General features: G+C 34.1%; 1 protein-coding gene across 4 annotated transcripts; it reads right to left on the minus strand.

Moving 5' to 3' along the window:
- Positions 1 to 1,416: 1,416 nt before the first annotated feature.
- SAC9 (sacI homology domain-containing protein / WW domain-containing protein) lies at positions 1,417 to 21,690 on the minus strand. Of its 4 annotated transcripts, none has more exons than XM_012220011.4 (14): positions 21,534 to 21,690; positions 20,774 to 20,861; positions 17,929 to 18,527; positions 16,395 to 16,527; positions 14,699 to 15,915; positions 11,786 to 11,884; positions 11,432 to 11,602; positions 10,314 to 10,556; positions 9,087 to 9,527; positions 6,671 to 7,504; positions 4,707 to 4,904; positions 3,253 to 3,696; positions 2,928 to 3,158; positions 1,417 to 1,903 (listed from the first exon to the last, which is right to left on the minus strand). In XM_012220011.4, the coding sequence occupies exons 2-14, from the start codon at positions 20,784 to 20,786 to the stop codon at positions 1,622 to 1,624; spliced, it is 4,905 nt and encodes a 1,634-aa protein (XP_012075401.1). In that variant the 5' UTR covers positions 20,787 to 20,861; positions 21,534 to 21,690; the 3' UTR covers positions 1,417 to 1,621. The 4 variants fall into 4 exon arrangements, with proteins under 4 accessions (XP_012075401.1, XP_020535968.1, XP_020535969.1 ...); XM_020680309.3 differs by having other exon boundaries at positions 6,671 to 7,516; XM_020680310.3 differs by having other exon boundaries at positions 6,671 to 7,516; positions 21,425 to 21,568.
- Positions 21,691 to 23,673: the final 1,983 nt, after the last annotated feature.

Here is a 23,673-nt window from a genome sequence, read left to right on the forward strand (position 1 = left end):
ATATTAATCATTAATTTAATTTTTCACCACAAAAGAATCATATTAGTGCAAATTGCCTTTCTCAAAAATAGTATCAAATGAAAATTCACATTGCACACATAAATCTCTGGCCTAAGAAAAATTATCCCATATTTTTTCAAGAAAATCCCAAATTTAATAATAATAGTAATAATTTTTTTTATTTTAACCATTCAATATCCGAAGGTTATTGGCTGATTAATCCGGATTCATTTTGAACAGGCCCGTAAAAGGGGCAAAGTACCTTGGAAAGAGATAAAACTTTTTTCCGAGTGTTTAAAGAAACTCTATACTTAACGCTCGATTTCGGAACCTCTAGATAATGAAAAAATGAATTTTATCATCTCATTTCATCCTTTGTGATAATAAAAAAATTATTATTATTATTATTATTATTATTATATCTAAAGTCATTGAACATTTACCGACAAAAAGTGTTTTAATTCATAGTCGAAGAGAATTAAAAATTTCAAAGACCGTATTGCCTTTTATATTTTTCTGTTTGTAAATTTTATAATATATTTTACAGTTTTAAATTGTATTTTATGAATTTTCTACATCGTTAAAAATAATAATTCATGATTTTGAAATTAGACGAAGCATATGTTGAATTAGATGTAATAAAATTACCATCTACTTACTAATTTATGTAAGTTAGTACTTTTATGTGCTCAAATCAAATGAATAGTGGAAATGGACATGTTCATTAGATGTTAGAAGAATAGGTACTATTTTAAATGGACTAATAGTAATAGTCTATTTCCAAAAAAAAAAAAAAAAAAAAAAAAAATCAAAGGTCCTAACCTTGATTATACACATTTTTTTTTAAACAAAATTATGCCTTCTACCTGTCTTAAATACGCGCATCCTCTTTTTTTTTTTAAAAAAAAAAAAAGGAAAAAGAATAGTCAAGAAGAGTTTTTATAACAACAATCATTCCATTCACCTCCTATTCATTGCTTTTGAGTGTTTAGATGTTGTCTGGTGCAACTAATTGATGAAAATTTTATTTCAGACCCAATAGTCTGTTGATTATTCGAAGTTTTTTCACATCAGTTGGTCCGATGTGGTCGCTAATTTATATTAAATACATTTAAACTTAGTGACTTTATACAAATAATTATTACTAATATCATTTTTTCCGATTAATATTTTTATAATTATTGCATCCTTATTTAAAAGGACAATTCATTATTAAATATTTAAAAATTCTAATTAATATTTTTTATTTATATAATAATATATAAAAACAATTATATTTTTAATGGTCATATTACATTTTTAACAGCAATCAGCTACCACCAAAGGGCCCTTGGTAACTACATAATAAAATGGGGTGGAAGGAAAAACTAAAAGGAATTATGAGGTTGAAAATTGAAATCTCGAAAAAATAGGACATTTCACAAAAATTTCTCTTGGATAGAAGAGATGTTATTATGATTTCCCAACACCACTGATATTATTACACCAATGAATACACTACAACATTTTCCTAATATACAACAAAAAAAAAAAAGGAAAAAAAAAAATTATAAATGACACCGACAACCACAAGAAATCACCATCAATGCTCAAAACCCTTCTACTCGTGCATAAATGATAATCAAATTGCAGAAAGGCTGGCCCATTTTCCAAGTTCATAAGGATCGGCATAGTAATATAATTTAATCCTAGTTGACAATGATAATCCTGATGCAAAAGGGAAAGATCTTAAACCAGAATCATCCTGTTCTGCCGGATCATCTACGAATGCAGTCACATCCCCCATAAGCTTGAATGTAACTCTGCGGGTTTGTATCTGTCTCGGAAAGTCAAAGTACATTGCAGTTCCAGCCTTAGCCTCCGGCAGCCGATATTCACCAATGGTCACCATGTTGTGCGGTTCCTGCAAAATCATTTACTTAGGTGGTAGTTTTCAATAAATCGGAATTACTGGATAAAATATGACCTCCAGCCAAGAACCTACTGTCATCAATGATCTATAAATCACGTACATGGGCACAGGGACATGGCTATTCTTAAAAGAAAAAATAGCACACGAAGTGTGTATTATATCCGTGTTGTGTCATATTAAAAAGTGTCAGAGAGATAAATTCAAGATTTGTAGTGGTCGTGCTTCATAATCTATGATTAATAGGAGGGAAAGAGTAAAAAAGAGGAGGGTGAAGGAGGCATTAACTAGCCATTTTAGCTAAAAAAGGTATGCCCCCAAATTCTTTTATGTAGGTCACCAACTGCTATTTTCTTACAATATATCCCTCAAACAGGACATTTTATATTTATTTGGTTGAACTAGAGAACATGCCCCAAAGGTTCTTCCAGTTCCCTCTACCAGTTTGGCCGATTCCTACCATACTGGTGACATTTAATAAGATACTAAAATTTTTGTTATTATTACACTCATTCGCTGTATATTACATTTGCAAACTTGACTCTACAGTCACGGAAATAATTAAACGTGTTAAAGGGACAAAGCGAAACTGAATTTTGGAAAATTAATTTCCAATCTTAAATTCTGCTGAACAAACTCTCACTGGGAAAGCTTCGCTAGTCCCAATCTTTCATTCTTATTGATTCACTGGGCCTATTTTCTGATTTTCGTGAAATCAGTTTTCTAGAAAACAGACACTATTCTCCACAACAAAATGTTGCCTAAAGTTGGTTGTTCAAGGAAGGAGGACGTCTATCGGAATGATACTGTATGCCAACTATGAATGGCAGACTGTCCCTCCATGAGTTTGTCTATTGTATGTGTTATAGAAGTGAGAAACTGTTACCACAGTTCCTTTCCTCTCATGCAAGTCCTACTGCACAAAATTAGGCCCTAACATCACTTGCACTTCCAACATGGTGTCAATCATTTTGTTGAATGCTTACTAACAGAGTAAAGCAGGTGTGTTGGATCATACCTGGAGTGCTGAAACTTGTATGTATAACACAGCAGGAGAGATATTTCTGTCTTCTAAAAAGGTTACTGAAGTATCCCATGTATCTACATTTGAGGCTGGAGAATGGGTAACTCGAGGCTTTATTGCCGCAAAAGCATCAAGACGAAATCCAGCAAGCAAAGGGGAAGCAGGAGGCATATATTGTTCCAAGACAAGATCACTATCCAGTAGTCTCTCAGCCTCAATTGGGACCTGAGAAATTGAAAGAAAAAAGGAAGAAAATCAAGAAGATTATCTATGGTAATGGCCATGGAATGGTAACTGGAGCAGAGAGCAATTTTTATACCTTGAATCTACCCAACTGTGGAGCCCGCTCCAACCAGCCGTTAAAATTCATCTGGTCAGAATCTTGTGATGAAAGGCCCATCTCTTTTCTCACTGGAGTTCCAACTACTAGAATTCTTCTAGCATGAAGACATGGGTCATTTTCAACCGACCCGCCGAAAGAGGCACGTCGATTTACTTGTGCAAAGGGGTTTTCCTCTAGGGATAAAAGATCAAAATTAACAGAACTTGATCCAGGTCGCTGAAGACGTAGTGTTACCCAAATGATTCGACATCTAACAGGATTCCTGAAAGAAAATTTCACATGTCTAGGGACTTTATTTTCTCTGCCTGAGTTTTCTGGTCCATATATTTCTGAGGAAGACGGAGCTAAGGATTGAACATCCCATTTTCCCATGCATGACCTTTCTTCCTTCTCGATTCTATTGCTGGCCCAGATTTGAACCTGAGAATAACAACAGAAGGGAACTCATCAAAGGTGAAAATAATGTTTTCAAAAAATGGATATGTAATACTTCTATAGGTAAATACTGTAGCAACTGTGATGGAATGTGCTGCTGAACTTGAATATATTTTGGATACTGCAGCTTAAACTTAGCAAAGTCCAAGGCACACAGCTGATACAGATCTAAGCATTAAAAAAAAGAAAAGAAACAAATAATAACAAGTATATACTAAGGGGCTTCATATGAGCACTAAAACTAATTGAAGAATAGGAGACCATGGGCCTAATTAAAATAGGAAAGTATTCAAGCTAAATAATTCTAATTCGACAAATATTCCTAATGAATAGACAACATCGGAAAAAAAAAAAAACTTCTTGGTAAGAATTTATGTGATGAATTAAAAATTTTATAACTTTTCTTCATCAAAAGCACAATGCAGAATACAGAAAATGCCACCTAGTCTTGCATCTTCCCTCACAGAATTACATAAGCACAGCAATGACACGATAAGTTCACTACAACACATCGCAAATTAATTGTTAATTACCTAACATTCCAAGATTGCAACCTATTGCACTTGGTCTAGAAAGCGAACCTCAACTTAACTATAGTGGTCTTCAGGCAACTGATTGAGAATTCAAGACCCAAGAAGGAAATATCTTAGAGAACAATCGACCATAACTTGATTTGAACATTATATCACCACTGTGCTTTTGTTGCATAGACAAAGTATCACATTTAATGGAACTCAGGTTATAACTACTGGCACTGTTAAAGAGCTTAAGACATGCCAAACAGCTGAAGAGAATCATTAGTTTCAAACAGAGACATAGTGCTACTGTTAAGGTTAAAACCTCCAAATTTTTTGATACAAAAGCATAAAAATATATTTCCATATCAAGCATTTTGTTTCTGTTGGAAAATCTATAGCATCATTATATGAAATATTTAACTTCTATATAAATCTAATAAATAACTAGGAAACACACAAAGGGACAAGTGCACGTACAGTAGGAGTATCAGCCGCAGAATATCCGCATGGACTAACAAGCAAGATAACCCCACTAACATCAGAAAGGGTACCCAGAACAATAACAAATTCAACAGAGTTGGTAGCTGGAGGAGCTTTCCAATATGAGTTCCATGGCCCAGAACTCAATGGAGCAAGTAATGAGAAGAATGGAGCTGAATCTGGTGCTGTTTCAACCTACAATCACACAACAAATTATTAAACACCAAGTGAGAATTCCAAATTTCTATAAAATTATGAAACAGAAAATCTTTCGAAGAAAAAAATCTACAGCAACATATAATGTACTGTATTTGAAACAATATTGTTTATCTTGTAAAAGGAATATACATGGTTCATTCTCGTACAAATACTGAACCGATCCAATAAGCATGCCTTCAATACATTAACGGTAGGCTAGGTGTTGACAGGGACAGGAACAGAATTTTGGTTTGAGGTTCTGTATGTGTTTCTTTCCATTTTCCGTGTGTGTGGGAGGGGGGAATACAGAAACATGTTTAAACCAACATTAAAGTGTCATATTTTTATAGACTATTACAACTTTCCTTATTCTTTTACAGGTAAAAAATATATGACATGCAGTCCATTAGATAAAAAAAATATTAATTTGACAGGTATACACATCATAACAAAATGAGTGTACATTTTATATGCATGTCTTAAGAGGGGAATTAAAATGGGAGAGAGGCTCAACAAAGAGAGATTTTCTTAACGTATGTAGAAAAGTTGTACATTATGAATCTAAAGAAAAATAATAAGGGTGACCCGATGCACCAAGCATCCCACATTTTTGTGGGCTCATTTTATGATTTAAACATAAGCAAAAATGAAAGTTAGAGCAGAGTTTTACTTGGACTAAATTTTGCTTGCATATTATGATTTAAACACAAGGAAAGTTAAATCCAAGTGAAATCCCGTTTTACCTTTCATTTTTGGTACAAAAAATGTTAATCCAAATAATACAATGATAAACCATTGAGTACAACAATCAGAATTCAGAACAACTTAAGAAATAGATCAAAAGCAAACTAAAATATTAAACAAAGAATTATACTTCTGAGTCTTTAGCAAGTTACTCAAAATTGAAATTTTAGCTTTCATTTTCTTCCACCAACACAACTAGGTGACAATTGACAATTTTTAAGCAGGAAATCAAGGAGATATGATAGGTGAGATTTCATCCAATAAAAGAACAGAAGGTCCTGTGACTTTTACCTGGTAAATAAAAAGATAGGGTACGAACAACTTCTTCAATAATTATTTTTTTTCCTTGGTATTTTGATTACTTTCAAGTGCCCTTTTTTTTTGTGGGGGGGGGGGGGGGGGGGGGACTTTATCACCTTTGAAAATTCCACTCAAATAAGAGTGTAGTTTGTAGACCTTTTTTGAACTTTTATCTTTTTATTTTTCCGCCCCTTTTTGGAGGATGGGAACGGACACGGCAACCTCAGTTATAAAATGCATGTCCATCCCGACTGTAGGTTTGACAAATATTACCATTTTTGAAACCTAGACTTCTTCAGTCCCAATATTCACCATACCTGAGTTCATCAGTAACTGGTGAGGAATTTATGGGAAAGCAGAGAAGCTCGTTGCAAAATCTTCTATGTAATTCCATCTTTGGTGATCTTATCAAACAAAAAATTGACAACTGTTTTGGAAGGGAAATATCAATGTACAAAACCAATTCAAGGTTAAAAATGGGGTTGCTACCTCAGCCAACCCTTGGACTGATACGAAAAAGCAAGAAAAGAGAGTAGATTGACCCTAGGTAAAAGTAGACAGAACTCTGTAAAGGTCTAAAGATGGATACTTGAGACCATTAAATCATAAATATCAGGGCAGCTGATTATGAGAGATCCATCAATATTACCTGGTGATGGTCCAAAAGTGAGAAGAAAATGATATGATTAATATAAATTTTTTATAAGGGGAGAACATACCGAATGTAAGAAGCTTGCCAATGGAAATTCTGCAACCGACTCTTCCCCAGAAAGCAATTGTCGTAGAATCTGAACAGCTTGACTACCAGAAGGCTGACCTTTTTCATGAACACCACTCCTTAAGGGAGACCCTACAACTTGATCCAAAGCTTTGTAAGCAGCACTGTCTGCACGGTCTCTTCTTCTCTGACTGATCAAGACTCTCACGTAATCCAATATTAATGCATCAAGGACAATCTCCCGGCAGCATCGTTTACAAACAACACTATCCAGTGCTGCTGAACGACTTGTGCAACTGTCAACTAGACCACCATGGCTTGAACCGCCCTGACTCGACAGACCATTGTAATTTGTTGCATCCCTTGTGGTGGCATTCACAAGCAGCAGAGCTCCCGTCCCGGCACAACAAACTTTACAGACCTTTCTTTCACATTCAGAACATAGCAGGATAGATTGTGAAGCTCCCATAGAGGATGTCATAGAGGATTCATGTGCGTGTGTGTTTGTTTCAGCATGCACCTCACATATGCCACCAGAACAGCTATCCCCAATTCCAGCAACATTCCAGAAATCTATCACACTGTCATCGATATTCCCAAGACCAATGGCAGCATTAATTTTGTCCTCAAGCGAAGCTTGTCCAAGTAAAGCAAGGGTGTTTGCAACTCTGCACAATCTTCCCATGTATGATTCATCAATTAAAGCATTTGGATTTATCGTAGCAGGATCAATCCCAATGGATAACAAAGCTCTATCCCTTTCTGCAGCAGAGAGATTCAAGCGGAGCCTTTCAATTTCAAGTTTCATAGCTTTTATGAAGTCAAATTTTCTCGTCTGCAAAATTAACTGAATTAGTTTGAGGAAGCTTTCGACTCTATCAGGTTAACATATTGAAAACTTATTCAGTGTTCGTTACATCCAAATGCAACACAAACAATAACTGAATCACATTTCAAGCATGACAAAGAAGAAAAAAAAGGACATGTACGTAATCACAACACTAAATGAGTATTCCAAGAATTTCATCAAATGTAAAGTAATTTCATGTAGTTCCAGTAGGTATTAGCTGACAACAGTCTCAACCTAAACAAAGTACACTTCTGTTTATTGATAATCAGATGAAGTTTCCAATCCATCAAACAAGACCCATAATGAATAAGGAGGGAAAGTGCATAGAACAAAGATAGCCTATAAACAAGAATAGCTAAAGTCTGTTAAAATGCACACCCACTTGCACTCTTTCAAATATTTTCCATCTCACAATAAAAAATGTGCTCTGTGAACATACATGTCAATTGTGTAGACCTGATAGAAACATGAATCAGCCACTTTCTTTTCTCTTATCAGCTGCAACCAGCTCCACATGTTCTCTCTTACTTACTGATGCTTTTCATCCTTGAATTCCCTAGAAGTGATGCCAAATGCATTCTAACTGCAAAAAGGATTATAATTTTCTTTTCAAATTCACAACCAGAGTTCTCCCAGTATACTCCAGATGCATTGCATTCCAAGTTGCAGTTGTCTTCCATCATTTGGATTTCTATAAATTCTTTTGTTATAGCTATGCACACTCCACAAGGTATCACGACACCTTTTTTTTTTTTTTTTTTTTTTTTTGACAAAAAAGGAGATTTATCTTACTCATGAGTTCATCATTAGTTCTTGGTTATCTTAGGCATGTTTCACTAGGACTTTCATCCCCCTATTTATCTCCCATGATAAATTAGACCTTTTGCTCTCTCTTCACTATTCTTCCAACTATCCAACCAACCCTCAGATTGAATGCTAAAACACTAAATGTCCTAAATTTCTTAATCAAAAACCTACCAAACTTTCCTGCTTCAACACGTTTGATTTTTCTTGTTAAGGAATCCCAAATCAATACAGATTGTAGTTGTCTTAGCAGGTCACTTGACCTTGGCCATGTAATAGCTTGAGCTTTTGAACTACTTCATGCATTTTATCAGATCCCCCACATTTTACTCCTCTTAAAGGATCCCATTTCTAGCTCCCCACTAGAAAGGCCCACCTTTTTTTGGTGCAAAAACACCTGAGAAGGAGAGTTACAGCTATGAAAGTGATCAGGTATAGGAGTTGCCACTGTTACACATAACATCCACGAATGCTTTGGAGTGGGTTTCCCACAATCTGTGATAAAACATGATGAAATACCAAGGGGAGGTACCAAACAACATTACAAATAGGATGAACACCACAGACTTTTGACCATCAATCCAAAACGAGAAAAAGCAACAGAAATGCAGAAGAAGTAAATATATCAGCATCCCTAGACACCAGAAGAAGACCCAAGGAATTTTTTGGAGAAACAAAATTTAAAGAATTACATAAAAATAAAATTACATGGATAAAAGGCAAGCAACAATGCTGCAACTCAGAGAGAAAAGTGACTCCATACCATTTGGGCACCTGCAAGGGTCTTCAGACAACTTATATACTTCTGAGCGCTACTATCTGGAGGCCTTGCATCATGCAATGAAGAGAATTTATGATCAGTTTCACCAGCACCATATTCAACAACAGCATGGTCCAAGAAATCAAGCAAGTCGCTTCCCCCCTGAACATTATTTTGTGCCAGTGGATGAGAAACAGGCTCAGAAAATGCATCCTCTCCAGTCAAAAGATCAAGCCAGTTATCAGAAGTGCTTTTTTGCATTGGCGGTGTTACAACTTGATTAGATAAAGAACTGCCAGAAAATGGATTGTTGCTGTTGTTTGAAGTAGACAAGAATGGATTAGCTTCCTTCAGATTTTGTTGGGCAAGTTCAGCTACTCTTGCACCAGAGCCTTCATTGCTAAATACACCATTCCATGGAAGAGAAACTCCGAGGATCTCTATCTGTGACAGAATGCAATATAGCATCATCACCCAGAAGCATTAAAGGAACCCAATTGCCATAACTTTAAAGAAACAAAATAAAGAGAGAAAGCTATATGAAAGCATTTTGATTTTCTCAAGCGTGTCAGAGGAAGAAACAAGCATAATGCTCGACCACCCTAATCTCCTTAGCATTCAACCATGATTGTAGAAAATCATGAAAAACAGACACAATTACAGATGTGTACAAAATACAGAGGGTGGTGATAGAGGTTGTATTTGTTACTAGGTTAATTTGTTGCAGTTAGAATTTGTTTTTCATCTCTTTTCTTACTTTATAAATTTTCTTCTTTGCCAAATGTGTCCAATGTGTTTTGCTCATAGAGATGACGGAATTTTCTTTGTTGCTTGTTTTCTCGGGCTCTTTTGAGATGCTTCTAAGAGTGGATAAAGCAATTTGGTCATCGTATTTTCCTGGAAAATTCTCTTGTAAGTCTTTCTACTCTTATATTGTTTCACACTCTCAAGTTCATTCTCTTCTATTCTTATCTTGTAAGTCTTTGGATAGTTAAAATGCCACTCAATTTAAGGGCTTTTCTTTGGCCGGCAGTTCTTGGTTGCACAAAATTTCCTTGATAAACAGTATTCATAGTCTGTCTGCTCAAGTTGACGCATTTAAAATAATAAGAAACAAATCACTACAAAAATCTTTACCACAATTGACCGTGAAACTAATTTTGATATCAAAAAGAAAGACAAATGGTATAGGAAGCTTTCAGTAACATTTCTGTGGAAACTGGTATTTACCTCGCCAAATGTCATAGGACTTCTTCCAGAAACAGCAGGATAAAATGTAATTGCCACTATGCGAGTAAGGAAATCCAATTCTCCCTCTAGTTCTTCAAACTCATACAATAATGGAAGGGTGGTTGTATCTTGAGAATGAAGACGTGCACCAGCTCCAGTGATAGCCATGTCCTCTGCATTAATTGGTCCTGGAAGGGGTATCAAAAGGTTTGTCCCATTTGCACACTGAGGTATTGAAGCACCCTGTCAACAATTTCAAACTTCAAAGTAAGACTAGTTGCTGCAAGAGTGTTTTTGTGCCTATGAGTGCACATATAACTCTGTGATTTCTGTATATAAGAATGCACATGTTTCACAGTTTACTTTCTCTTTTGGGTAGGGAATATAAAATGAATGTTTCGATTAACAAATTAGTATTAATAAAATTACAAAGTTTGTGGTTTCCTTTCTGTACTAAAAATAGGAATTCAGTTGGTAAATGTAGATGGGTTTTCTTCATAATGCACATTAAAAGACAAGCAGGAAAAGACAAATAAAATCAGAAGATATGAATTTTGGATGATTGTTTAAACCCAATTCTGTAGAGCATTCTCAACTTGATTCAGACTTTATAAACCAATAAATAATGGATGGTTGTTTAACATTTACAAGCATGGAGAAAAACATATCAGTTTCAGACTGGGAAACATAAGGAGATTCATATAGCCAAGCAGCCATTCTTTACTAGCTATGGGACTTTGGTTTTACCATGTTATTCATTTCCAGCAAATTTTAATGCTCATTCAAAAAATTAACCCCATACCATTCTCTTCTTCTTCCAAAGAAGGTTCCACTCCTAATATCATGGTCAGCGGGAAACAACCAGGCAATGATTGCATATTTTTCATGATTAGTTTCTATTCTAAGACACAATTGGCCAGAAAATATATTACATGATGTTTTTTCCTAAAGAAAACTACTTCGAAAGAGAGGAATTAAATTTTCGGGTTGATCCACTGACCATTGCACCAAAAGTAGGGGAATCTATATCCTTTGGAACCCCCAAGAAATTATTGATTACAAGGCAACTGTAAACATAATCTTTAAGGAGCAAGATGTACAAAAGAGACAATGCAGACCTCCACAACAAGTTTAAGCCCATCAAGGTAGCGTCCAGTCCTCACATCAACAGTTGATGGATAAGTTGAATCATCTGCCCCATGTGATACTGTTAGAAGAAGCTGACAGACATGGCAAGGCTCCCCAAGATAGATAAAAAGTTCAACCACATCAGTAGCTTGTGGGGAAACCTGTTAGAAAAAATGATAGGTAATATTACACAAACTTAAAAAAAATAAACGTAGCCAAAGGAAAGCAGCACTGGCAGATGTCAATATGAAAGACATAACAAAAGTTGAATCAAGGGGGCCTCATTACAATTTGTACAATATCCCCATATAATGTAAAGATAAGGGAAGAAAGCTCTCCAGTACCCATATGAGATCTTTTCTTTTGAAGCACAGAAGACTAGATCCACTTGGAAACATATTGGCAACAGGCTTAAGAAAAAATCCAGATGGTCGAGAAGGTACCTGCAAAGGTTAATGCAACATATCAAAAAACCAAATGATTTTTAACAATAACTTGAATATAGGAAAAGCCAAAAAGGCTACTAATCCTGATAGATCATAGATACGGCTAAAATAATCCCTCTAAAAATCCAAAACAAAATCAAGAGAACTGTCATGTGCTAGAGTGGTAAAGTCGAGTCTTCAAACTTATAGCATTTTACTACAGCCAAATACACTAAAAATAAATGCACACAGACTATTTAACTGAAGAATCCCTTGCTCCTAAAAGACCTACTATCATGAATATTCTTAAAATCCTGTTTAATCAGTACATTCCATATAAATTATTTGATGAAAAAATATGCTCTTTTAGTGAAACATCTTCAACAATCTGGACAATATTGTTTATCATTCTGCCTCAGAATAAGTAATTTACACCTGAAAAAGAGCTAGAGCTTCTCACTTAAAAAGTTGTTAGACAAGTGAAACAACTTAGTAGATTCAAGTTTAATAATTAACCTACAATTCTAAAAGTCCAAAAGATTCATGAAGCAGACCCTAGTTAGTTGTCGTTGCCTGTTTTGTGCTTTGTTCTACTTATTAATATATCAAATGATTTTAGAATTCCCCTTCAAAAGTTTTCTTCTACAAAAATTATTTTAAAATTTATCAGAGCGAATATTGGAAACAAAGAATTCCTGAGTCAAACTCTGGTATGTAAGGGAGAAGTGCAACTCCTCCTAAAACTCCATTAATGATAGAAGAAACAGCAACTTCCATTTATATAGTCAACCCCAACTAATTCGGGACTAAGCTTAGTTGTTGTTGTTGTAATCTACAATTATGTCTTGATTTTGATAAGAGTTCTGTTTTAACTTGTTATAATTTACCATTGAGTTGGTCGTCCACAAATTTCCCAATGGAGACAGCTCCAAGCATCACTCTATTGGCATTACTATGGTTGTGTCTATATGATACTGTATGCATGTGAAAGAATGCTTACATGTTTGTAAGCTATAATCAAGTCCTATGGTAATGTGAAAGGATAAAAAACAATGTTAGACAACATGTTTGGTGGGATCAACATGCACTAAATTTGGTGGAAGTGATGAGCTAGATTTAAGGAGAACATTCCCCCCAAAGACACCACATCACTAAGATGTGGCACATCCACAAGAATGCTTCATAGTTTTATCCACTTAAAATTATTCTTGAACGTACATGAATGAACCAACAATTTGCCAAAAGCAAAAAAAGTTTGTGAGATCAAATCACACATTTGAATTTTGAATTCCATGGAAGTTTCCAATAAAAGTTTTTTAGGTTACAAACAAAGAAACAAAATATAGCTACTCAAAAACAAAAAAGAAAAAAATAACATTCAAAGCATATATCATTAATCATGCATGGTAATCTGCTATTGCATCAGAAAAGTTCCAGAAATGTGTAGGCATATGGTACCAAAACTAAGCAACTTTAAGAATTAGAAAGTTTACTCAACTTTAATACTTTGTTTGGGAAGTGGTGATTTTATGGGAGGAAAGAAAATATAGGTGGAAAATATATTGGACATCTCACTTTCCCTTGTTTGGAATAAGGGAGAAATTTTGGAAGGAAAGAAAATTTTCAATATTTTCCTTCCCCACTATTTCTCAATCTCTCCAAATTGGAGAGAAAGTGATGAAGATGGAGTGAAAATTCCTTCCTTTATTTTCCTTCCAAACCAAACATATGATGGAAAATAATGAGGGAAAATAAATAGTAACAATCCTTTCTTATTTTCCTCTCTTATTTTCCTTCCTCTCCTTCCCAAACAAAATGTAAATCAACTTATCTTTTTGGTGATCAAGAACAATGTGAAGCCTTAATGCAAAACACCCAAGTTGTGTATGACTAAAGCAAATGAAGCAATAGACGTCAATTGAGATCATATGAAGGAAAATTTCATAGATATTATCAAATCCAAAATGCTTTCAATTTTAATTGAGGTGTTTATGAAAGAACAATAGCAAGATATAACTGATGAAAAGCTCAAAAAGGAGGAGGAAGAGGAGGGCAAAAAAATTAAGAACCATAAATTGAAGTAGGCATCACCACTGTTCCAGAACCGCCGGTTTCGATTTCAAAACCGCCGGTTCCAATTACGAAAAAGTTGAAACCGGAACCAAACAGCTTCTAGACAGTTTTGGAACCACCGGTTTCGGTTTTTTCCCGCTTTGAACTGAAATTAAACAATATATTTTAATCTTTTTAAAATGTTTTTTTAAGATTTTGTAGCTTGAAAAAAACTAAATCAATTTAATAAAAATTCTTAAAATTACTTTAAAAAACTATAATAAAACAAAACAATAAGTTTGGATTTTTTTTTTAAGAACATGTTCTTCACGGTTGCAAACCGGAACCGCCGGTTTCAAAACAAAACCGTCGGTTTGAGTTTCAAAAAATGAAGAACCGAAACCAAACCTTGAGTTCACAGTTTTGGCTACGGTTTTAGAACCAGAACCGTTGACCAAGGTTTAATGCCGATTTTGACTGGTTCATTTTCGGTTCAGTTCCTGTTTGAAACCGAACCGTGGTCATCCCTAAATTGAAGCTATCTCAATTCACTCAATAAAGCCTTAGACTCAAATTAGTGGAGTTTCGCTTGGATCTTTTTTCTCTATTCACCTATATCTAGGGCCAAATACTCTGTAACGAAAACCTAACCAAAAAATAATAGTTCTAAAATGGCAGATGCTAGACTGACAAGGCAAAAAAAAAAAAAAAAAAAAAAAGGCAAAAATATATATATATGTAGCTGATATTGAGAAGCCCTAAAATAATAAAAGAACATACATTTAGAGGCTGAACTGGAATTGAAGGAAGATGTTTGAACAGTCTCATTCCAAGAAACATTTCCAACTGCTTCTGACGAGAGCTATCCACAATAGCATTTTTATATCTTCTTTGTAATGTAATTTTCATATTCTGTGCAGCAGAAAATTGTTTAAACTTTCCTGCCTCTTCATTGAATATGCTAAGAATTTGACTATGCATAGCTTTGGAACCAGTATAAAGTGTTGCATGGATATCACCAGCAAGAAGAAAAAGATCAGCTAGCTGAGATACAGGAGATAAAATTGTTGATCTCTTGAACTCCTCAAATGTCATATCGAATCTCTTCCAAGGTTTATCTGGGCAAGGATGATTCCACGTTGTCGTTCTAGTGTTATGATCAATAAAGTACGTTTTCCCTGTTACAGCATCAGACCGTTTCTCCCACCCAGGTGGCAAAGGAGCAGTATATCCACCATAGTTATCAACTGACTGATAACCATATACCATATCACTATCAAGTGATATGGCCAACCTCCTGCACTGTTCCACAAAAACTTGGAGGGCACCAAAGTAACTAGCAGCATTTGTTCTATCAAGAGAATCAGCACAGTTAAAACGTATGACTCCATTTTGATGTGATCTTAAGCAAAAGGCACCTTCAAAATCATCATTATAGATGACTTCACCTCTGCAATCCTGAAGCCGTTGACGTGAAGGTAGATAATCCCCTTCAGAAATGCCTATAGCTATAGTAGGTGCTTTTAGAAGTTTCCATAGTCCTTCAATTGTTTGCTGTTCACCTTTTAGTCTTACACTAGCATGCCAGTCATAATTTATTAGATGCAGTCGAGTATCAGGAAGTTTTCCAGCTGATCTGATATAGTTTAGAGATTCCTCAAAATGCTGAACTAGGAGCGATTCTGACTTCCCTTCTCCATTCCTGAGCAGGTTGATGCATACAATGGGAACAAAAGCTTTTTTCTTCTGACCTTCCATAAAAGGTTCATCTAAACTTCGAGCATCATACCGTTTACTCAATCTCTGATAGTACTGTGAGCTGCCTTTATAGGGATCCCGATCTGAAACATAAATTTCTGCTTCTGCAGCCGTAATCTTTAGTTCTGCACCCCACCATATTGGAATTGTGCCCCTTCGCCAAATGTATGTGTTGAAGGGAACACTTTGACCAGTCTTTTTGGGCACCCATACAAGTTGCTCACACTCCACTTCATTTCCTGTATATGAACATTGTTCGCAATTTCAGCCAAAAAAAAAAAAAAACACTTAAAACCCCTGAACAAATAAGATGAGAGAGAGACCATAAAATGGAATGAACAATGTAATATCAATGATATAGGAAAAACAAAAATGAAAACCAAATGAAAAGAAAAAAATAAATATATGGGAAAAACTAGTGATTCATGCATGACATGGATCAAAGTAATGACAAGGCCCTCTAAACAACATTAAAGATACACCACAAAATATATACATATGAAAACAATTTGTCTTTATTTTGTTTATAAGCACAGTATATTTCTACAATAAAAAAAAAAAAAAAGCCATAGTAAAAATACGTCAAACTTAAAAAAAAGCTGTGGACAGTACAAACAAGTTGAAGAAGACACATTTAAAATAATTCCTCAACATTGAACCCAAGAAATGACCAAAAATACAAAATCTTATTCAAGGTGATGTTGCTGGAATTTTTTACCTGTGCTAAAACATGAATTTAACCCCCTAGCCAAGTATCGGGTGCCAGGATGCAGCCTACTACGACGAGCTGTAAGAGCAACGATCCCTTCTAACTGACCAAGGCTTCCAAAACTTCGACACTCTGCAAAGCCCTATACATTAATATCAAGCAAACAGAATCAAAACGTAAAATTTCTATCTTAGCCACCATATTCTCTCCTTTACATAAGACTGCACTGCAATTAAATCCTCGTGAATATGGATTAGGGGGAAATGCCAATAAAGAGAAAACAGAAATGAAAGCATGCAGACAGTGACAATGATGAGCAAGAAGTAGCTGCTCCTCAACGATATTTAACAGATTGTAAACTAAATCATGATACACATATAAATACTACAAAAATTTCTCATAGGTCCCAAATAAATAGCATAAATTCATGAAATAAAAATTAGACAAAATGAGTAGGATACAATATTATGGTGATAATATGATTCAATAATCTTTAAAATCCTCAGACTATTCAGGAATTTGAGTAATCAAACTAAGCTATCAGATAAAGCATAATAAACTAATACGGAAAAAATAAATATGCCAGTATGGTCTTAATGGCTTAAAAACAAATCAGGAACTATGATAAAACAAGTACAGAAAATTGCTCCTTCCCAAGCATTTCAACACAGAACCAGAAAACCAACAATGCTAAACTTCATCTTGAACATCACTTATATAAACCTAATTACATAAACAAGTTGAAAAAAGAATTCAAACATCGTAGTCTGAATCATACTAATTCTACTCTAAACATGGAAAATTTGATGCACGTGGACATCAAGTTTTCCAAAGACGATGGTGTTCAAAAATATAATATTTTTGAAGAAACTTGAAAGGTAATGATAAATCTGAAAAAGAATAAAGCCACAAAAATCCTATATAGGCTAAATTCCCAATTCAATATGATCTTCCAACTAGATTTAGGAAGTTAAAAATAACCAACTTATTAGCTTATGACGATTGTATTCCTTCATTTAAAATTTTCCTTTTTGTCGGTAAAATGTATGAATGCTAAAAATACAGATCTATATTATATATATGCACATCCAACTACATACCTGAAAACAACAAGGTGTAAAGTAAGTATCATGGCTAGCATAATAAAATATCTTGCAAGATTTGCAAACCATATATTCGAAAGACATCAGGTCAGGCTAAAAGCACACTGAGACAGTTTATATTCCTGCCCATAAGCGTAGCCTCAATCTAATTCATGAACTTAGCTCAACTTGGAGATAAACACCTCTTCGCAATCGTTATTCTTTCAGTAGTACGAAAATAAGCAATTGAATATTTCATTAGGATTCAGGAAGTTAAATATTTCATTGGAATAGTTAACAATTTTTCCATTTCTACTTCTCCATATAAGATTGTGGGCTTTATAGACATATCTGAGTTTTTAGTTAAACGCGAGTGTTTTAGGTGTGAGAACCTGGGATTTTAAATCACATGGGCAATCAGAAAAGCATCAATGTGAATATACTAAGTTGTGAAGCAGAACCTGCAGAAGAGTGACACAATGTAATGGAAGTCCGATGTTTTTGAAAGGCATTGAAAACCATCCATTCCAAACAAATTCATCATCAGGCTTTTCCAAGGGCATGCGACTTGGAAAAGGTCGAGTGATGTCTCTTGTCTCACAGAAGTAGTGTTTCCCATCAATGTCAAGATCAGTTAACTCTTGACTATTCTTTGTTTCTCCTTTACCCTGCTGTAAAGGATTTTGAAGTGATATTTTGATCCATTGGCTCTCTGTCACTGTATATATACAACCTCCACCAGGCAAATTTGGAATGCTGGCAGTTAATTTTGTAGCTACAAGAAGCAACCCAAAGCTTCCTAGGGCGGCGTAACCTAAAATCGCCCTTGCATAAGTTGTACTCCTACACAGCCATCGGGATCCATTTGTAATGTAATTTAAAGCTTCATCTTCAGATTTGAAGACATCAGAGCCCAGCTTCCCACTGTAGCGAAGTACCCCCGTTGACGGATCAACATATATTACCTGAGTATCAGTCCTGAATGATAAGCTGGCAACAATATATACTTCACCAGAATCCAATGTCACAACAACAACAGATGTGTGTCTTGAACCACCAACTGCAAGAAAATCCATGGAGGAAAAGTACATGAGCAGAACAGCACATAATAAAATAAATTCTCCTTTTTAGCAGTGTTTATGCAGGGGAAAAGGGACATGCATGCTCACTTGGGCCATCTTATCAAGTTGAAACAAGAAATGAATCATGACAGACTTAGAAAAATAATAAAAACATGAAGAGACAAAATTGACATGAAAAAAACGAAGAAATGTTAATTTTTGGCGAGCTGCATTTAGAAAGAAGTACCTCCTACGCAACTGCACAATCACAGTTTCCTCTTTATTTTTCTCAAATATCAATTGCTAACAACAGATTGAATAAAAGCATAATTGATAAAATCATCTAACATATAGTGATAATCTAGCCAAATGACCATTCCCACAAGTAACTTTCCATAAAGCACGAAAAACACCATATCAAAGCATTTGCAAATGTCTTCCAATCTTAAATAATATTAGCTGTTGTCCAAGGAGCTGTTTCCTTTTAGCTTGTTCTCAAAGGACCTTTGTACTAACCCAACACACTGCAAATCCAACCTTCTATATATAAGCAATAGGGTGTGAGGAGGCAAATTTTGCAGTTCCCACCTGCATCCCACTAGCAATCAGTGCAGGGAAAAAAAAGGTTGGGGATGGTGGATCTGATTGCATATAGAATCTCCAATAACATAATCCATAGAAAATTTTTCCTTTTCACCTCAAACCATCAAATTCAAATGAATCCTACTGTTAATAATAGGTGTCTATTATCAATTCATTGATTAATATGCACAATCATAAAATTCAATATTCTTCAAGGGCTGCAAAATGTCGTCCTCAAAATGTCAAAATCCTGACAGAAATCCAATTTCTTCCTCAACAGGCTAACAAAAATAAAATCCAATTAACCAACTTAATGAATTTTCTCCAGCAACCAATCCAGGGTTTCTTACATATGGTTGAGACACATAATATTTAATTCAACTCCACCCAATAGCCATATTTGATATCCAATTCCAATCTCATTTCACGACAATTTTTCTCTTGAAAAAACGGCATATACTAATGCTATGTTTGGGAAGAGGGAGGAAGTAAAATAGGAGTGTAAAATGGTATTATTCATTTTCCTCCCAAAATGGGAAAATAAGGCTAAAAAGGGTGTATTTTACACCCTCCTTCACATTTTCACCCAAACCAAACAAGGGATTTTGATGATCCCAAGAAATTTTCACCCCTTATTTTACATTCACCCATCTTTTACACCTGTCCAAACAAAGCATAAATTAAAATTTGTAAAAATCATTTTAAGTGTTTTAGAAAAATATGGATGATCAATGAAATGATCAATCAGGGTGTAGGCTTAATGCTTACTTAAGGAGACAGGAATAATTTCAAAGGAAGTAGAAAATTATCAAATAGCTAAACGCCACTTGTCCTATGGAAGACCCTCATTTAACAAAAGGTTCAGTTCACTGTTCTTTCTGAATCTTAGATCCTTATTCCTAATTTTGAATTAATGCAACCGAAATGTGCTATTCTTGCCCCAATGAAATGAATTGTTCCATTAAAGCTAATGGGAAAATTCTTTCAATTTTGTATAGGCAAGTTGTTCTCAAAGCATGAAATATCAGTCACATTCCTTAGAAGCTATAATCAAAAAAAAAATTGTTGTCAAGGAGATACACCCCCCCCCCCCAAAAAAAAATAAATAAATAAATAAATAAATAAAAAGAAAAAAAAAAACGGGTGATCATTCTTACAACTAAAAAATTTGGAACCTTTAAACCATCCCATAACCTTTAAAGGACTAAGCTCCAATGTAGGTCACAACTACTAACATGCGTTCAAGAATCAGAAGGCATACATTTTCAGATAGCTGCGAAGCCACCTGACATTCTTTCTTGGAAATGATCTCTTAGAATGGGAAGCTTCAAAGAATTCTCAAGTCTAAGAAATTTCTTTGAAATGCTGAACTTAAGGTTCTCTCCCATCCCACAATATGAAACTACCTAATTTTGAGAAGACTCAGGAAGCCCCGTGTCACATCTTAAAGATATAATTAATGATTTGTATCCTGCTATGTGGCAGAATTACTAGTGGTGAATTTCATAATAAGCAAGCCCCTGCACCTTGACCAAAAAGCCAAATGTGCAACTATAGGTGTTCAACCCATATGAATGGCATTTCCTGGGCTCTCTGCTCAGTGACAATTTCACAGCAGTCAAAATTCAGTAAATGCATATCAAATAAATAGTATGATACTCACTGGGTGATTCCATGCGCGCTTGATAAAATTGATCAGTAGTTACTGAAAGCCTCAGGTTTTAGCATCCGTGGAAAAGAGAACAAATAATCTGATGGAACACAAGAATTGATAGGAAAAACAAAGTCATCAAACAGAAATGAATAGATAAACAGAACAAGCAGCAGAAAACTTGCAACAGCAAAACTGAAATCTGGAAAAGAAGAAGAAGAAATAAAAATGCTATGGTGCATTGCAAAACAAGTCGTATTCTAGAATCTCGGTTCCAAAATAATGCTACAAGTGGAGAGAATTCCAACTGTAAGTCAAGTTCGTCCAATTCCACAACATAGTTTTATTTAAACCATTGATTTTATTTATGTAAGCGATAAAAGTGAATTTATGAATACATTCTAATAAGAGATCTGAAACAACAAAATTGCCCTTTTGAACAAATAGCTGATTGGTTCTCCGATCTCAACAAGAAGCTTTCCTTTCTTTCCACTTCGAAAACAACCAAAGCAAAGCAAAACAAAACAAAACATAATTCCAGAAAGCAAGTTCTTGTCCTCCAAATTAAAGATTATAAAGCTTTATTCAACAAACAAAAATAACTAAAAAATTATAAAATCAAATAAAATCAACAACTAACAATCACATAAATTAGCAAATTACATGAGATTTGAGGATGTCATCATCAAATTGGTTGATGAATTAAAGAATTCGAAACTCAATTTAGAATGTCTGAAAGTAGAGAGAGAAAGAGGGGGGAGAGAGAGCTGACCTGAAAGGGAAGCGGAGAGATGTAAGATTCAAATAGAAAAAATAGAGCAGAGAGACATTTAAATGCGGAAGAGACGAAGATTAAAGAAGAAAAGTCTTAATTAATTGGATTTTATTTTATTACGTGTCGAACTGAGAATTTAATAAATAAATAATAGGTAGGAAGAAGAAAAATAAATTAAGATCATATGCGGTACGGTCCAGATAGTTGTATTAGCTCAGTAAATAGAATTTTTGATTTATGTGAACGTTTGTTACCTTCTTGAAGGATCCGCATGTAATGAAAATAGTAGATACTAGGAAAAAGATAACGACGTACTAGTGTTTGGATTTTTCTTTTTTTTTTTTTTTTTTTTTTTTTTGAGTGGCTGGAACAGAAAATTTAATCTCTTAGCTCAAATTACAATTAACTAATACTTAGTAAAATAACAAAAATAATCTACATTTGATAATTTTAAAATATTTTTAAAAAATATTTAAAGATATATAATTTTTTAATATTTATCATTATATCATAATACAATTTCATCATTTTTAGTGAGATTTTTCTGAAAAAACTCTTAGATATAATATAGTAATTTGAATCAATATTTCTTTTTAAAATTTAGATAATGAAGAGTAAGATGTGAAACAAAACCAGATATTCTGATTTAACTCTTGTAGTTGTAAGTTTAAGATTGTATAAATAGCTAATAATAATGGAGATTTTTTCACTTCTTCATTCACTTCTCATCATTTTCCTTGAGTTGCATATAAATATGTCAACTTAACAAAAAAAATAAAAAAACCTTATCAATTAACTTCATGAATCATCTTTTATCTTTTAAAGTAAATCCTCGGTAATATTTATTAAACTTATTGTATTTATAATATCTTGATATCCTCTTTATAATATCACTCATCGATGAGATAATATTAATATTATTAGAAGCGAACTAACATAAATTCCAAAGATTCTATTAGAGTTATTGAATCACGGAATTCTCTTTTATGGTATAGATTACTACCACCCTTATATGTCATTTCAAGCATCTTAATAATAGGCATACATAGTAAACAATCTCACTATAGAGCAAAAATGTGATCCCAATGAGTATTACAATTCTTGCAAGTATATACATCTAACTCATACCCTTTTCTCTAAGCCTCGTTATTTGGTAAAATATGCGCTAAAATAATTGCAGTAGCTTATTTCTCTCGAAGTGATTAATTGTATTTACATGAACCTCTAATGAAATTCATAGCTCTGTAGATTAGATAAATTGTTTAGCCACGAGCTAACTAAAGTTGATGAGTAAAGAATGTACATAATGTTCACTATTTGATTAAGTGTTTTAGAACACCATCGCCTAGATTAGATTTTTAGAACTAAATGAAATTTCAACTTCATCATGACCATAAAATCAAGTCATAGTTATAAGGAAAAAAAAACACCATCACCTACAAAAGTAAGCAAGCAAGTTTGATGTGCAACTTTAGTTATATCATCTTGTTTAATTATAAATTGCTCAATATGTTGTTTTTAAGCATAATGCAATAACTCTCAAAGGGAAAAGATGTGACCTGAGATGAGAATATAATAACTTTTAGAGGGGATGAGAGACAATACAATGCACTTGCTTGATTAAATACTAATTTGACCTTTAAGAATTATGTCTTTTACTGCATATGTCTCTTGGATGCTTTATTAGTTGTTAATAATGGTAGTTTAGTTGGAGTATGTCCAAACTAGCTGTCACATTTTTATCATTAACGATGTATCTTGTTGGAAGATGTCTACACCAAGGCAACCTTTTTGTTGGTTGATTTTGATCCCTTTGATAGAATAAACAAAATGAGAAATAAAAAGACACATTAAGACATTAAAGACAAATGACTGATGTGAGATAAACCACTCTAAATGAACTATTATCATGTATGAATTAGTATCTTGCCTGTTCAAGATAAAAACATACTAACAACAAATTGAGTTCAAAACTTGACTTAGAGAGCTTACCAAATATGTCGAGGGTCACTTATAAATATGATTTAATAATGAGAAAGCATTTCGTACTATATTAAGGAAAATATATTGTATTTATCTTTTCCATATTTAGATATGTGATTATTTTGTAAAGACAATCAATTACCTGTAAATAGCT

Source organism: Jatropha curcas, chromosome 5, assembly GCF_041381405.1.
Source record: "Jatropha curcas cultivar XTBG-Jc1 chromosome 5, XTBG_Jcur_1.0, whole genome shotgun sequence".
Classification (NCBI taxonomy): Eukaryota; Viridiplantae; Streptophyta; class Magnoliopsida; order Malpighiales; family Euphorbiaceae; genus Jatropha; species Jatropha curcas.